Here is a 17213-nt window from a genome sequence, read left to right as displayed (position 1 = left end):
TGTTGAACAAAATCCTCATGCTGCAATGCCCCTGGATGCTGTGACTTTTAACTTCTGTAGGCAAACCCGTATTTCATACTTTTTTCCTGTAACTGGTTAATTGCCTCTCTCCCCCTCTAATTTCCTGATACTAACACTTGCCAGATACCAAATTTATTGAAACATGCTTAAAAATCTTGGAGCTCGGTTTTGTGGCACGTCTCTAATCGGCAGCCAGGAGACTTTTATGCAGTCAGAAGTGGATATTAAAGACTAAGTCTGTTCCTGTCCGATTACTTCAGCAAACATGTTAAGAAGGATACTGAATGAAGTTCATCATTTCGGGCTTCATCACTGGTGAACAGTTCCATAGTTTTGCTAGACTTGTTATGATACAAGTGAAATTGGGGTTTTTTTTGACGAAGTGATACATGCTTAAGGAATTACTCAAATTATTATTTTTAACTTCTGGGAGTTGTAAATGGCAGCTCAGGTAGCATTTTCTTAGAATCAAATGGATTAAACAAACTAGTATAACCTAGCTAATATAAATGCTACTCTGATATAAATAATAAGCATTGGGTGAGACTATGTCCCATTGTGATGCACGGACATACAGGAACAGAAAATTTCTGCCTGGTGAGAGTTTATATTTGCGAAAAGGCTAGAGAGGAAAGGGAATAATATCTTCACTTTATAAACAGAGAAATGAGGTGTAGAGAAATGAAAGATTTTTTTTTTTCAAATGTCCCTAGGACCAGGCTGTAACATTTTGGGACTCACTGACAAAGTTGGACAGTTAGCACTTTTGAAAATTTCACTAGGCGGTTAAGTACTTAACTGCCATTACAGTAAGACCTGAATTTCTAAGTCACCTATAAAAAGGATCTAAACCTGGATTTGTAGGTCTAGGCTAAGTTGAGCCTTTCAGATGATTAGGCCAATATTTCACTGAACATCTGGACAATAACGAGTGGAACAAAGCCAAAGTATCAAAAAAAAAAAAAGAAGCCTGTCTCTCATCTAAAGTCACTTGTACACTGCCTTTCATGCGCTTAAGCTATACTTTTAAAATAAGGCACAGTCTCCTAATTTATTTAGAAGTTTTTGCAAGATTGTGTGATAGTGGTCAGACAGCAGCGTGCTAGCGAAGTTTTATGTCAGATCTCCTGAATTCCAGACCTTCATCCTAAACACAAAACCTTTATATTATTGAAAATCCAAATGCATTTTACATACATATTGAAGTTCCAGTATTAGATATTACAGTTGCGCATCAAAGATAAAGACAGCAGCTAGCACGCAAACGCTGTTTCCAAAGAGAATAAAGCCCTTTTGAAGGCAGTAGAAGCTGTCAAAGTTAAATTAAAAATTAAAAATCCATTCTGTGGGCTGCAGAGATGCTAGGCTGCCTGACAGCCACAGAGCCAGGAAGCTTTAAAAACCTCTCAAATGCAATAGTAACTTATCTGTACTCGCTGTGCTTCCCCCTCTACCCCAATCAACTTTTATGCTACGGTGAAATACAATCACTGTGCCTATGAACTGTTCATCTTGGTCACAAGGAAAAAACCCCTCCTTTTTTAAACATCTCCAATTACAAGCATTCACCTTACTTATGCCTTAACATGTCATATATTGGTGTAAAAATCATAGACTTTCTCAACTTTTAAATGATTTATTATTTATGATAATGTACTGCTGCATGCTAGTCACTCAAGATTGATATGACCTTCAACATGATAAAACACTGGCTACAGTCACAATCAGTGTGTCAAGAAATTATTCCATGCATTATATTTAGGTCTCAGAATCTGGAAGTGGGGTAAAGTGGGGTAATTTGTGTTGTTTGGGTTTGTTTTTAGAAAGCACTGAAGTACCATGGAAAAAATATTAAGGATGTTGAGGAGGACGATGGATAATACCTGCCTTTCTCCATGGCATCCACCCTTCCTCCACATTTATGCCTCCATTGTGCAGGAAATGACATTTCTGGGTGTCTTGGTTGGGATTCTCTCCTGTTTTACTGATCTCCCTTGTCAAAAAGAAACAGTATAGTAATAAAGGACAATACTTTTGTTGTCATGAGCAATTTACCACCATATACCTTACAGAACTTTGGAAGTCAGATGTTTATTGCTTGCTGCTGCTTGTATTACTTCTCAGCTTGCCTGAATAAGAGATTAGGACAAAAATCTATCTATAATTAAGCAAAACCTTCAAGCTATACATTGCTTGAATTTAAAAAGAAGCAATGTCTTTTTCATTGTCATGCATTGAGTCAAAATCTGTTTAGGAACAGCTCTGAATTGTAAAGTGTTTTTTTAAAATTGGGATCAGAATTTTGGAGTTTATTTTTAAGTAATGTGAGGTTCTTTCATAGGGTACCATCACAATTCCTATTGTAGAGGATGGAATCAAGCTGTATAAAAGCAATAGACTACTGTTGTCCTACAGTAGGGTGACAGGCCTTAGGGACAGGCAAACCCAGCATTTCACAATTACTTTATTAAGTTTTTTCATACTGCTTCACCTGACATCCAGAGAAATGAGCTATAATGGGATACAGACACTGAATAATCATACATGTAGAACAAAAATTTTGGTACATTATTGCGTATAGGCTTTAATATTTTTTGGACTTCTGTGGACTGGAAAGACACTGTGTTGACAGATGAGATGTTCCTAGTGTACTTGCATGGTCCTCCTCACTGCAGCATCCAGAATTTTAATCAGCAGAATGATTAAGCAACGATATCCTGTTGATTTCACTGGGAGTTAGACGTCTAACCAGGAATTAGTCAGAGCCTCTGCACCCGAGCGGTACTTCTTCTCCATTCAGCCAGGAAGCAGTGCTGTCCCTGGGGATGGGCTTTCCAGACAAATGGAGTTCAGACAGAAACCGGAGCTTCTAGTCACTTATTGAACTCCGTCCGTCCTCCGTGTTCTCTCCCCTTGAATAAGCAATATGAGCTGCATCTCTCTTGCGTGGCTTAACAGCGTCTGCAGCCGGCTTTGACCACCATGACTTTCAAACGGGACGCTGCTGGGGGAGGTGAACAAACAAACTGGACTTCACGAAACAGATTTACCTATCACTGCGATACACCCCCCCTTAAACTTGCTAACTCATTCTGTAACATGAAGCAATTCACATGTTGACCGGAAAAAAAGCTAAAAATCTTTTCACTGACATATTCTTTTCCTTGTTTTTACTATTATTAAAAAAATACGTATTTCATAGTAATAGCTACTCACCCTATAGTAAAATGTCTTTAATTTCCATATATAAACTTTCTAAAAATCTGAAATTCTACTCAAAGGTTTTAGAGTCCTAAGAACAGCCTCTGCTGATGCCTACGGAAATTGTTTCTCTATTTTTCCAGTACAGGTAAGTTTCCATTGCATAGCCGTTAAGAAGTTTGCAAGAACTATTCCGTTGACGTTTGTATGGCACTTGGAAAAATATACAAGCCTTCACGGATGATAAATTTATAGTAATTGTGATCAGCATTAAAAATACTGGATACCATGAACAATATAGCTAAAACCACAATGGTCTTATGGTCCAACAAGTCTCATGGTACTCTACAAAAATTTCTGAAGCCCCTTAAAATGTCCCTGTCCCTTTCCTCTCCACCATAGATTTGAATACCGATCTATAACTTGAACCATGTCCCGTTTTTGTGATGGCATTATCTTCTAGCTCCAACGGCTACTTGGTCCAGGCCAACGGTGTCCCAGGCCGTGTTAGCAGGAGCGCGGAGCCAGTGCCCTTTGCTCGGCACAGGTTGCATCACATCGAGGTACTGCGTCCGGTTTTGACCCCCCAATACCAGACGGACATCGACAAGCTGGAGCGCATTCGGCAGATACGGTCACGGAGATGGAGCCGGGCTGTTCACCGTGGCGTGTGGCGGGAGGACAAGGGACATCGGGTGTAAGTTGAAGGACGAGCGGTTCAGACTGGACGTTGGGAGACGCTTCTTCCCCGCGGGGACGCCGGACCGGAGGCAGAGGCCGCCCAGGGAGGATGTGCAGTTTGCAGGACCCGACCGGACGAAGCCCTGAGCCATCCGGTCCGACTCCGGCCGACCCCGCTTTGTGCAGCAGGCTGGGCCGGACCCCTCCCGCGCTGCGCTGCAGCCGGACACCGGGCGGCCGGGCCGTCACCGCCCCGGGGCTGAGCGCGGCGCCCCCCCGACCGCCTCCCCGCCGTCGCCTCGCCGCGCGGCCGCACGCGCTGCCCACCGGTCCCGTCCGGCTGCCGCCACCGCCCCCCCGCACCCCCCCCGCACGGCTTCGGCCCCCGGGACCGCGCGGCGTCAGCGCCGGCGTCAGCCAACCAGCGTGCGCGGCGCGAGTCGGCCGCCCCCCCTCGCCACGCGCCCGCCCTGCCTATAAAAGCCGCGGGCCGGCGGCGAACGCGGGAGCAGTGTGAGGAGTGTGACGGGACGGCGCGGCGGGACTAGCCTCCTGTCAGCGCGGCGGCCAGCTCGGCCCCCGCCCCGGCGTCCCCTCCGAGCCGTCGCCCCGCTCACCGGCCGGGATGTTGCCCGTGGTCGCCGGGCTCCTGCTCGCCGTAGCCGCGGGCGGCCCGGGGGCGGCGGCGGGGGACCAGGAGAGTCCTCCGGGGAGCCGCTTCGTGTGCACCTCGCTGCCGCTGGACGCCGCCGGCGCGGGCTGCCCGCTGCCCCCGGTGCCCATGCAAGGCGGCGCGCTGCCCCCCGAGGAGGAGCTGAAAGCCACGGTGCTGCAGCTGCGGGAGACCGTCCTGCAGCAGAAGGAGACCATCGGGAGCCAGCGGGAGGCCATCCGGGAGCTCACCGGCAAGCTGAGCCGCTGCGAGAGCGCCGACGGCAAGTCCGCCACGGGGACGTGGAAGAAGGAGCTGGGCAAGGGCAAGGACACCATGGGCGATCTGCCGCGGGACCCGGCGCAGGTCATCGACCAGCTGAGCCGCACCATGCAGACCCTGAAGGACCGGCTGGAGAGCCTGGAGGTAGGGCCAGGGCGAGGGGTGGGCCAGCCTCCCTGCCCCCCCCGTAGAAACTTGGAATGACTTAACGTGTATCAGTGGCTTTGGACCGCTGGGTGGACACAAGAAGTGCGCTTAATCTTGGAGATAAATCCAAACTGGCCAAGCCCTGGGAGTGTGTTGCTTGGTTGGCTTGTCTTGTTTTCTTGATTATTTATCTGCTAGCTTTAATGGTAAAAAAACCTGAAGGGCTCCTCTGTGAATGTGTTCTCCCACTATGTGGGAGAAGATTATGGTTTTCCTGCTTGTCACCAGCTTAGGTTTTGTATTAATGTGTCTAAATCTCTCTGAGAATGTGACTTCATGGGGTTTGAGGTATAAAGCTGATGTCTTGGGCAATAAGACCCTGGCATATAGAGCTGAACAGACCAGTAGGGATGAGGAGATTGTGTTGGGCAGACTGTGAAGATAAGATGATGTATTTAGAGCTGACATAGAATAAAAAGAACCTAATTCTGTGTACCTGTGAATAGAAAGGGGATTTGGTCCAAGCCCACTGGTAAGTGATTTCCACGAGCCTTTGGACAGTGCCCATGGTTGACTGGCAGTCAGTCATAGAAATATTTTATAGAGTATTCCCACAGGAATTGTGCTGGATGTTCCATACCCTGTGAACTAGATGCGTGTCCTCCTGCTGCCCTCCAAACAGTCAGTGGTGATGTGAGGATGGCAAGTAACTTCCTAAAGGTTATTCTGTGAGGTCTAAACACTCCGGACTGCTTTTCAAGTACAGTTTTGAATGATTTGGTAGTGTAACATCCTTTTATTACTGTTGCTGTCTTTGAGGCTTTTTTTTTTAAGGTTGTAGAAGGGAAACTCCACTAGAATAATATGGTAGGTGGATCTGTTGGTTTCCTGGTATCCTTAAAGATACTAGTCTTAATTGAGAGAGTATGGGGGGGATTGTAGTTTAAATAAAAATGCTTTTACTGGCTCATATTACAGTTGATCTAAAGAGCATCTGACTACTTTACTCTGCAAATCAAAACTAAGGAAACTTTCATTTGGTAAATCTGCTTTTGAAGTAGTTTTTTTATTTAAAAAGAAATAATAGTTTTTGTGTTCACTTAAGTTGGCAATGTCACTTGCAGTAAAGCAAAAATTGACTAATATGCCACATGTACCCATACTAATGGAAGTGCATCAAACCTGGCTTTCTACATTGATTTTATTGAACTTAAATATATGAAGACTCCTTCATATGAAATGCTGGAAGCCTCTAACAAAAGTGCCTTTTTGTTTCAGGACCTGTTTTGCTGTAGCGCTGATAAAAGCACTGAACATGACAAGTACTAAAAAGCAATACCTCTCTTGTACTTGCTGGAGAAATCGGTGATCTTGCTTTCTTCCCTTTGAATCAGGAGTACATCCGCATTTTGCAGTTTCTGTTTTAGAAATGACTTTTTTCCTTCTCACTTCCCCTAAAGCACCAACTCCGAGCCAACGTGTCGTATGCAGCACTACCTAATGACCTTCGAGAGATGCTTCAACGGAGGCTTGGAGACCTGGAACGCCAACTCCTGAGCAAAGTGGCCGAGCTCGAGGATGAAAAGTCTTTGCTTCATAACGAGACATCAGCCCATCGGCAAAAGACGGAGACAGCCTTGAATGCGTTGCTAGAAAGAGTCTCTGAATTAGAAAAAGGTAATCTGCACAGAATCTAAATGCTTCCCTATGCTGATGAATTTTGTTTACTCCTTCTTTCTAGTGCAGTAGTCTAAATGTGGACCTTGAGGGAAAGACAGTTAAGGTGCTGGACTAAATAGTAGCTGACAGTGCAAATACTCGGATTCCCATCTTCCTTTTGTCACAGGCTTCCTGCTTGACAGGCCTCTGCATGGCTTTGGCTTCCTGTCTCTTAATTTGGCATATGTGGGTGGTTAGGATGAAACTCTTTGTGTTTGTGGGATGGGAAGATATTTAAGGAGGCAAGTGGAAATAGGAAGAAGTATGACACTGGTGTCAGGTAAATACTAGATAATGTCAAGTACATATGTAAGTAGAGCTGTCTGCCTTTATTTGGACTGAAAATCATATGGGCTAAATTCAATTAGCATGACTGCCTTTGATGTAACGAATGGCATTTCATACCAGAACCATTTCCTGCTGCTTTGTAAGTATTGCTGGTGGTCTTCCCTTTAGCTGCTGGTTATGACTTTGGGTAACTGCAGGTACTTGCGTTGTGTCCTATCCCAAGTGTATAGCCTCCACAGTTTGCAGTAGATTACACATGGTGCCACTGGGGGACACTGTCTTAATCCTAGTCACTTATTCAGATACTTAGATTAATTATTACTGAGATCTCTATGCTTGAGTAGAGTCTGTTTATTTGAATTGCAAATGCCCATGGAAATGAGCTAAAGACCAGAACTATCTTTCTGTATTGACTATATACACCTACAGAGTAGACTGTGTAGGACTGCAGTACCAGTCCTCTAGTAAATGCCCACTCTTTACGTGATTTTTCCAAGGTGAATAGGTTCTCTACTTAAAAGCAGCTTAATGGACATGCTTTCAAAAAGGTGGAAACATACACATCTCATGAATTTTAAAATGCAGCCTAATGGGTCCATTTGTGTAATATTGTATCTATTTTTTTCATTTAAAAAGCATGAAGGAGGGGAAAAGGGAAGGATGAAGAAGAGATCTTCTACTGGCTCTGTCACTTAGTATTTCCTGAGAGCCAAGATAAAGCCTAAACTTCAACTAATGTTCTGGAGAATTAGTGGCCTGTTAACATCTTATGTGGCAAGTATTGCCAGTGCTTGTCTCTGAAAGATGTGACTCATAGCAGCAAGGCATCAGAAAGAGAAAGGGAGTGGTGGGAGAACAAGCATGTGTAATTTAGTTAGGTCAAAAATAGCCTGTTCCCACCTTTATTTTTTTGTGTGGGGAGGGGGCTGTCTTAAGTCTCCAATGAAGTGAAGAATTTGGGCCAGGAACCAAGACACAGACTTTCTTTTAGTTGTGTACTTTGCTCTCTATTGCAGTGCAGCTTAACTGATAATGTGCCTTTGGTTCCTCTGTCAAATCAAAGTGAGGGTAATAATGATCACTTAATGATTTTGTAGACTAAATGCAGACAATATTTGAAGTGATCTGACCTCTTTTGAAAATAGTATTTCTATTGTGCTTTTATTTTAAATGCCATATTGTTTAGCATCTCTTCCTGATAACTAACTAGTGTCATAAGCTCCTTGTTGTCCTGAGACTAAATAAATGGAGGAAGAACTAACCTTGTAAAGTGATGCTATGAACTTTGGATTTTTTTATCTGTAGTTGTGACAGCTGTTTTTATTTGCCAGTGGGGCACAAGAGTTTGAAGCTTGTGATTCCCAAAGTCTTCTGGTAATTCCTTCATTGGTTGTCTCCATTGACAGCAGTAGATGATGCATTAAAAAGGAGGACTGGGTGGAGAAATGATCCTGCAACTAATAGTGCCTGGACTTAAAAATGTGATTCCTAGCTTTGCTGGAGGCATGAACAGGTCACTGGCTATGTCTAAATCTATTTTCTCCATCTCTAAAGGGGAATAACAATATTTTTTGCTCATCTTGTTCAAAAATAATTCAGTTCCTTTAGGAAAAGGATTGTCTTATCCTGTGCATGTGCCCACTGCCCGGAACAAGAGGATCTTGTTATCGCTTGAGTTCTGGATGTTCTCAAGTCATGAGAACAAACTGAAAAATACAAAAAATATGAATATTGTTTGTTCTTTTCTAATCCATTATTGCATCCTTAAACTCTTTCAGAGTGACTAATGCTCTTAATGGAGTATGTTTTTCCTTTTTTTTTTTTTAATATGTGAGATTGTACTAGCCTTGTAGAGGTTGTTCAAACAACATTAGCCCTAAGAACCTGGAGATTTTTTGCTTAAAATCGAGGCTATTTTGGTTTTTGTAAAATTCTGTAAACTCCTCAAGACAGATGTAAGCATCAGACAAGCTTTTTCTTCTTCCACCCCCTCGTTCTGTGAAAAATGCCGTCAAAACACTTCAGTTGCTTCTGAGAATGGGAACTAAGAGAATGCCAACATATTTTTAAAATTACATATGAGAATTGTGGCAACCTTTTGTGACAACAGCTCTTCATTTGGATTGGAGTGTGAAGTTTGGCAAGGGGATTGAATTTGTTTCAGGAATGTGAGTAAAGGAAATGAGTGAGACTTAGAAGAACACGTTGCTAAAAGGTTGAGGGTAACACTGTACTACAGAACTGTGAGGTTTTATTTTGTGGCACAATGTGGGGTTTCTCTCTTTCTGATATTTAATTCTAGAAAATTACTTGCAAGCAACTACATCAGAAGTATATGCAAATGATATTACACAGGTATCAGAGTATTGCAACTTTCTGAAGTTTTGGTCTTAGGAGTTCTCAATGTCATAAACATTTCTGTGGAATATCTCACTGGGTCTTACTGTATCATTTAGAAAAAGCTAAATAATAATTTCTGCTTTAATATTAAAACAAATGTCTAATGTTTTTGTAGTTCATAACTTTATATTGCATTTTTCTTCAGGTCACTTTGAACTTCAGCTTTATATTTTTGCTCAGATCTCCTGATTTGTCTGAGACAGAAATCAATTCTACTGAATTTAACTCTGCTTTCTGGAATATGTCAGCTTTTTCTTATTTCAGATTGACCACCCAAAATGAGAGCATCAACCTGTTTCTCAGCCTGCTATCTGTAAAATGGGGATGCTGCTGCTAGCTCCCTGTGTAGTAGTAGTAGGAAAAGAAATACTGTTTTTGAAGTGCTGTGATGCTTTAATAATGAGCATACCAGAGAAGCCATGTTTAGTAACAGTAAATATCTTTTAAAACAGTTTGAATTGTTTGAAATAGGCAGGCCTCCAGCCATGAACTAAGCAATGAAGAAAGAAAATATTTAACAGTCTCTCATTAGTTGTCTGCCATCTATTATTTTGCTCTCAGTGAGCAGGAAAATAAGCTAAGTAATTAGCATGATGTGTATAAAATCTACTGGTATTTTTCTGTGCTGCAGAATCATCATTCACTAATGCTGCTTCAATATATTTTTTGCATACCTCTCTAAAGTGATTAAAATCCCAAAGATTCTCAGTATCAATTATATTGTTTCTTAACCTGAATTACAAATACATTATTTTGGTTAATGTTAAAGATTTTTCTTCCTCAATGTAATTCTAGGTAACAGTGCATTTAAGTCACCTGATGAATTCAAAGTCTCCCTTCCTCTTCGCACAAACTACTTATATGGGAAGATCAAGAAGACTCTTCCAGAGCTATATGCTTTTACTGTATGCTTGTGGTTGAGATCAAGTGCTTCTCCTGGAATTGGCACTCCATTCTCCTATGCTGTTCCTGGGCAGGCTAATGAAATTGTCCTCATAGAATGGGGGAATAATCCAATTGAACTGCTCATTAATGATAAGGTGAGAATTGACTAACATTTCTTATGTCTATGTGATCAGAATAAGGCCCGAACCCTTGGTACCTCTCTAGTAACTCTTTCATTCTCTCAGAGAAGCTAGCTCTGGGCCTTTGAGGTGGTAGTGTGTACTGGCATGTTGTCGTCCATCTCCTTGTTGCAAGTTCATAAAAGTACTCGAAAGAAAGTCAAATGGCACATAGATTTGTGTGTTGAGACAAAGCAGCATGACATCTAGATGTGCACATCTTTATGCATGTCCTTTGAATTTACAAGCAGATCTTGGCTTCTTGGTTTTTTGTTCTATGAAACAGAAGCAATATTTGAAGCCACATTATTGCAAAACCTGTGAGATACAAACCAGTTGCAGTATTTCTGTCTTTCTAATCCTAGAAGTTCAGATATGTTAAAAAGAATTTGGCAGAAGACAAAGCAAAAGGCATGTAATTGTGGCTGGTTTTGTTATGTTTAGTGACTGAACATCAGTTTAAATACCATTTTTTCAGACTTTACATACAAAAAGCAACAATTATCTCAACTACTTCATGCCACTGATTTCTGACAAGCTACAGAATGATGCTTGAGGAAAAGACGACCTGTTGAAACTTGGTATTAAAAGAGATTATAAATCCTTCCTTTTACTCCACCTTCAGCTTGGGCTAGTTATGACATCTAAATAGCTGATGGTAGCTAAGTGACTTGATTTGAATCAATGAGAGCAAAACTAAATTCTTAAATTGGCTAGGCTACTTTGTAGAATAACTTGCCTTTAGGCACCATCCCTTGTTTTCTTTGGCCTCTTAGGTTTCCTAGTAACTCCCTGCTCTCTGAGGGATCAGGTGTTTACACATCTACAACACAACTCAGGTGGTTCAGTCATGTGGCTAGTTAAGGACTTTTCACAGTCCTATCATCCTCCCAAATCTATAAAAGTGAAAAGCTGATTATTTTTGAATGGTTTGTGGAAGAGAAGGAAACTTGAGTTAGCAAGTCCTTAGCAATGTTTTTTCCTCTTCGCTATTATGTCAGTACTACTAATGTTTGAGGCTTTTCTTTATCCCACATCACAGTTGCTCCATAGCCCACTGCATTGGTGTCTTTATGTTGACTTGAGTAAGTTTTCAGATCAAATTCCTAAAGGAGCATAACTCCTCCCTATTTGGAGCCCTATGTAACAGTTCCCACAAATTTTGCTGGAAGCAGGAGGTCCGTTTGTCAGAGTTGTTACTGCAAATGGTGCAGGCAAACCGCAGATGTTAAGGGAAACTGAGCATGAGCACTGGATGGAAAGTTAGGACTAAGCACTGAGATTTAAGCAACAAATGCCACAGACTAATATGCAGAATCAGCTTAGACACTGGGACTGGTGTCACCAGATTCTAGATGAAACAAAGGCTCACATCTATAATAAAAAGCATGGTTTTATTGCTGAATACAGGAGATCTGGGACAAAGTAGAAAGATGTGGACTAACTTCTGCCTCTGAAGTTTTCCCTCTGAGGATACAGTAAATACTGTCACTTTTTAAATATTGTGTTTGAACTGGTAGACTTGGTTTGCAACGTACGTTATTCTTTGTTTTTTGTAGGTTGCTCAGCTCCCTCTCTTCATCAGTGATGGAAAATGGCATCATATCTGTATAACATGGACAACCAGAGATGGAATGTGGGAGGCTTTTCAGGATGGAGAGAAGCTTGGCACTGGGGAGAATCTTGCTCCTTGGCACCCAATTAAACCTGGAGGTGTCTTGATCCTGGGTCAGGAACAGGTGAGTGAATGACAGTGTGTTCCAGGGTTTTAAAAAAATAAAAATCAAAACTCCCTAAACAAACAGCAGCTGTGAGAAAATGTCTTGTTAAACACTTGAGCCTGTTGTATACATGGTATCAGAAAGATTAAAACAAAGCAACAAATTCTTAACGCAATCACACATGGGTATGTTTTGTTTTATAGAATCCCAGATTGGTTTGGGTTGGAAGGGATGTCAAAGCCCATCCAGTTCCACCCCCTGCCATGGACAGGGACACCCTCCACCAGACCAGGTTGCCCAAAGCCCCATCCAACCTGGCCTTGGACACTGCCAGGGATGGGGCATCCACAGCCTCTCTGGGCAACCTGTTCAGTGCCTCACCACCCCCATAGAGAAGAATTTCTTCCTCATATTTAACCTAAACCTACCCTCCTTCAGCTTCAGGCCATTCCCCCTCATCCTGTCACTACATGTTCCAGGTGGGGTCTCACAAGAACAGAGTAGAGGGGAGAATCCCCTCCCTTGATGTGCTGGCCATGCTTCTTTGGATGCAGCTCAGGATATGGTTGGCTTTCTGGGCTGCAAGTGTACATTGCTGCACGTTCCTTAAATATTCAGATATTCATGTGGCACTTATTCCTATTCCCACTCTTAATGCTAGTGTGCAGCTTTGTCAGTGATCTGAGTAATGCCTTAAATTAAATCCTTTGAGCTAGATTGCTGGTAACTAGCAATGTGGCCACTGAAGTTACAGAAAAGGACAGAACTGGCCAGTGCTGTTGCATGAGTGGTCAAAAAGGAACTTGCTGAAAGCAGACAAAGTACAATTAAAAAATTAAAACAAATCAAAGCAATTAAAGACAAATTGACTGTTCCCTTTAGCAGTTTACTTGTTCTTTCCCTCCCTTTCCTCTTTATCCCATGAATAGTAAGAATGTTAGTCCTTGAGCCCTGGAATAGACCAAGTAAAGTGTGTGTGTGGGGGGGTGTGACTATGGGCCCTGGAGTGCTTGTGGGTATATCAGCATCTTTTATAGTTTGGCCTGCTACAGAGAACTCCCTCCAGACTGAATTCTGCAGCTTTTCAGGTATGTAACACATTTCTAGAACTGTGGAGTCTGTAGCTCGTTCAGAATTTGATCTCTACTTTAAAGATGAGTTTGAAGTCAGAGATGAGCTCCAAATCAGACATTTGGTTTATCATTAAAGATGTAGGTAAATAACTCTCCTAATGCAAATGCTAGTAGAGTTTGAATATTAATACTGCCAACAGAAAGCATTCATGAGGTTAAGTCCTTTTTGAATATTGGGGAAAAACAAACAAAAAAACCCAACCCAAAGGATTTTGAATCTCGCTCTTCTAGATAACATCTCATTAAGCTATTGCCTATGAATTGTGTGGCTGTTGTCTTCACACTTTTTCTCTACCTGTTCTTTGTATGATTATACATATACTAAAAAATTATATTCTTAGAATGGCCTTTCTCCAGGATTCCTAGGTTCAGACTGGGGCAAGGCAATGAAAAATTAGTTTTGTCCTGATACTGATTTTAGTAAATATTTATCCATGATATAAGTGACAGAATGGTGAATTCAGAATCCTAATGTACTCTGCATTGCAGATGCTCCAGCTTGCTATTAAGTGGCTGGTATCTTTTCCGTACCTCTCGTGCCTTTTGCCTGTACTATGCTTGGTTCTATCTTACACTGTTGGTTTCATGTTAGTGTGATTGCACAAAATGTGTGATTTCTGTCCTTGAGTAGTGGATGGAGCAAACAAACACTTAGGCTTATGCAATAGCAGTTTGACTTAGTCATTTGGTACAACTGGTAGAAGCTTGTGTATTTAGATCCAAAGATTGCATCTTATAGGCCCTGCAGGCAATTGGTCAAGGGCTGCAGTTACAGTTTAATCTATAGCCACAAAGCTCTTGGAGTAATCTTACGCATCTATGCAGTCCTTGTTGAAGTTTTCCTGTGCCAAGCTTGCAAAATAGCTCCTAAATTAGCCTCAATATTTAAAGCTGCCTCCCTGTTCTACTGCTTGGGGGCAGCATTAGTTATGTATAGCCTTTGTGTGATGGTATACGGTCCCTACTGTTTGCTTTGAATTGTTTTGACATGTTTCAGATTGGAGCTTTTAAATGTTCCATAGAACATCTTGTTTAAAGTAGCCCTTCTAGAAACTTGAAGTTGTTTGTCTGACCTAGCTCTGCACATCCTTCTAGCAGCATGCCTGGGGGGAGGGTCTTCAAGTTTGAAGAAGAAAATGCTGAAATAACAATCTCATCTAATCCTAACTCTTGTGTGCCTAAAGGACACAGTAGGAGGAAGATTTGATGCAACTCAAGCCTTCGTTGGGGAGATGAGCCAGTTCAATATATGGGACAGGGTCTTAAAAGCTGAAGACATCATGAATATTGCTAACTGCTCTACCAACATGCCTGGCAACATCATACCCTGGGTTGATAACAACGTTGATGTGTTTGGAGGTGCTACTAAATGGCCTGTGGAGACATGTGAAGAGCGTCTGCTAGATTTATAGCTGCAACCGTTTCCCATTCAAGTGCCCCCTTTAGTAGGACAATCTTCTGTGCGATCTAAAGCACTTACTTTTCTCTCTGCCCTTCCCCAATCTTAACTCCTCAAAAGGGTAAAAAAAAAAAAAAAATTGAGTAAACTGCCTCAGTGCAAAGATAGCTGCTAGTTTGGGACATCGAGCCTGACAATGGCAGGAGCACTTCTTGGCTAGAGCAGCCCTTGCTTTCTTATGGCCTGATCCAAAAACATGCTTTGGCCTGCAGCAGCCTTTTCATTAGGCCCAAGTTTAGTACATCAGTTCTTCTGGTAGGGAGGGAGAACAGCCCTGCACATGTTATCTATAGTAGTACTTTTGATAATGTGCAGTGCTGACAAAGCACTAAGATTAACAGGCTAAGTGCAAATCCTTCCTCCCAGTCTATCACCTCCCCTTTGAATTGAAGCCATTCTTTTTTAGCCCTTTTTAAAGAAATCACTTAATCCTTACACTGCAGTGGTTATGGTGCAACTATGGGTAGAGCAGAACAGCCACTGTCTGAGTGCAAGGGTCTTGCTTTTTAATTTGCAGATTAGAAATCCTTATTTTATGATAAGGAGGCGATGTATTTGAGACAGGCTATTCTAGTTCAATTTGAAGAATGGGCTGTGTAATCGGCATAGTGTCATTGAAATAGAGATGCTTCAGGTAAGGTTCTGTCCCAAAGCCTGTCTTTCGCTAGCCAGGATCCCACTGTAGATGGATGGGTGAAAGATTGTATTTGTATCTTCTGTAGGCTGAATGTACTGAATTCATAGTGACCTGGCTTAAAACTTTTCTCTATTGTTTCTCTTGCTTTAGTCAATGTCTTTATTTTTTTAAATATACAAGCTGTGATTAAGTGAATTTCCGTTTTGCTTTGAAAGGCCTTTTTATGAGCAAGTGCCAAAGTTCAGTTTCTGCTTGCTGAGATTCGCTACATATTTTCCAACATAAGTCTTCTGCACTGTTTTCTATGTTACTATAATGGTCCTATGTAATATGAAAATGTGCTGTTTTTTCAATTCTTGTTGACTGTCTCTTCTGTAAGCACTGGGCTGACTGACTACTATATTTTTTTTATCATTTTCTCTCAATATTTTGCAAACAGTGTTGCTGTTTCCTTGGCATTGATGTGACTACTTGGTTTGTGGCTCGCAGATAGCAAATGCACTGTATCAGGAAAGAGTTAATACTTTTGTTATTTAATAGAAAAAGGATTTAAAGGTGGGAGGGGGAATTTATAAAGCTAAATATCATATTTTATTTTTCATATGTTTGAATTGTAAGAATAATATGGTGACAGTCCCATTTGTAGGATAAAGTTACATATTTCCATTAATATGTAGTATGCTGTTCTTAAAAGAAAATTCTTATAATGAACTTTTAATTAAAATGCACTGTAAAATGAGTCTTTTAATTCCTTTATAGTCACACAAGACACTGAATGTTCTCCTTCACAGCTGCTTTGAGTTCAGTTACTGTCTCTCTAGACTGGTAGAAGTACAGTCCTGTAAGAAGTTGTTTTTTTTTAATTCCCTAAGTGTCTTAAATCAGTCTTCGACTAAAAGGGGCTTAGGTGTGTATGTAACCTTAGCTGGGGAGAGGATGGATGTGGTGGGGTGGCTGAAGCTCAAGCCGAGACCTGCCTCTTACCACGGCCATCTGATGGGCACTAGGGCATGGCCTGAGATACACAGTTCCACTGGAGTGCGATAGGACACAGAGCAAATGTTCATATTTTATTTTTACAGTCATGAGAAACAAAGTATGACCCCTTCTGGGTGAAAGTACTGGTTCTAGGCAACTTGTTTCCTAAGTCAGGGTGAAAAGAACTGCTTAACAATGAGATGACTAGTTGAAATGTGATAGCAGAGGCACTACGCTGGTGCCAGTTGTGAAGTGCAGTGTCTGTAGGGTCTGACAGTAAACCAGCTGCACTGCTTGGTAAGCTAACATGATGGTGTGCTCTGTAAGACAACAACCACCTGGGGCAGAAATATTTATCCAGCTCTGGCATCCTTCTCTTGCCAGGGAGAGTTTGAGGTTTCTATGAAATGTTACACAGCACCATTTCAAATGTTCTCCTGCTGATTGGCCTTAAACCAGAACATCATTCCCCCCGCCCCACAACAGTGCTTTCCCTGCAGTAACGAAAGCAAATAAAACAACCAAAACCCTCTCAATATCCAAAGAATCTTTGTCCTAAGATCAGGGAGAGTGCAAAATTCTTATCTCACGTGGGCTGGAGACTAGCAGAGGCATCAGCCCTCCAGTCAATCTACCTTTATCAGCTTTTTTCAAAATAAAATAAAGGAAATGAAGTCTGGAGTTATCTGTGCTGAGGTCTGCCCTTTCAGGAAATGGCTTTTTGCATCTTTCACTCTGTTCCTGAAAGGTGCAAGGGTGAAATTGTCTTGGATGCTTTCCTGTATGGCTAGGAGCCTGCCTGTGGATGCGGCCTGTTGTTTTAAACACTA

At 41.9% G+C, this 17213-nt stretch overlaps 1 protein-coding gene across 1 annotated transcript; it reads left to right on the top strand.

Moving 5' to 3' along the window:
* Positions 1–4391: 4391 nt before the first annotated feature.
* On the top strand, positions 4392–16144 carry NPTX2 (neuronal pentraxin 2). The gene is made up of 5 exons (XM_054843182.1): positions 4392–4981; positions 6445–6661; positions 10187–10431; positions 12015–12194; positions 14494–16144. Exons 1-5 carry the CDS (start codon positions 4529–4531, stop codon positions 14719–14721), a joined length of 1323 nt encoding a protein of 440 aa, XP_054699157.1. The 5' UTR covers positions 4392–4528; the 3' UTR covers positions 14722–16144.
* Positions 16145–17213: the final 1069 nt, after the last annotated feature.

The sequence above is a fragment of the Grus americana genome, chromosome 15 (genome assembly GCF_028858705.1).
Source record: "Grus americana isolate bGruAme1 chromosome 15, bGruAme1.mat, whole genome shotgun sequence".
In the NCBI taxonomy this organism is placed as follows: domain Eukaryota; kingdom Metazoa; phylum Chordata; class Aves; order Gruiformes; family Gruidae; genus Grus; species Grus americana.
The sequence above is the reverse complement of the archived record's forward strand: the minus strand, read 5'-3'. Positions and strand labels throughout refer to the sequence as shown.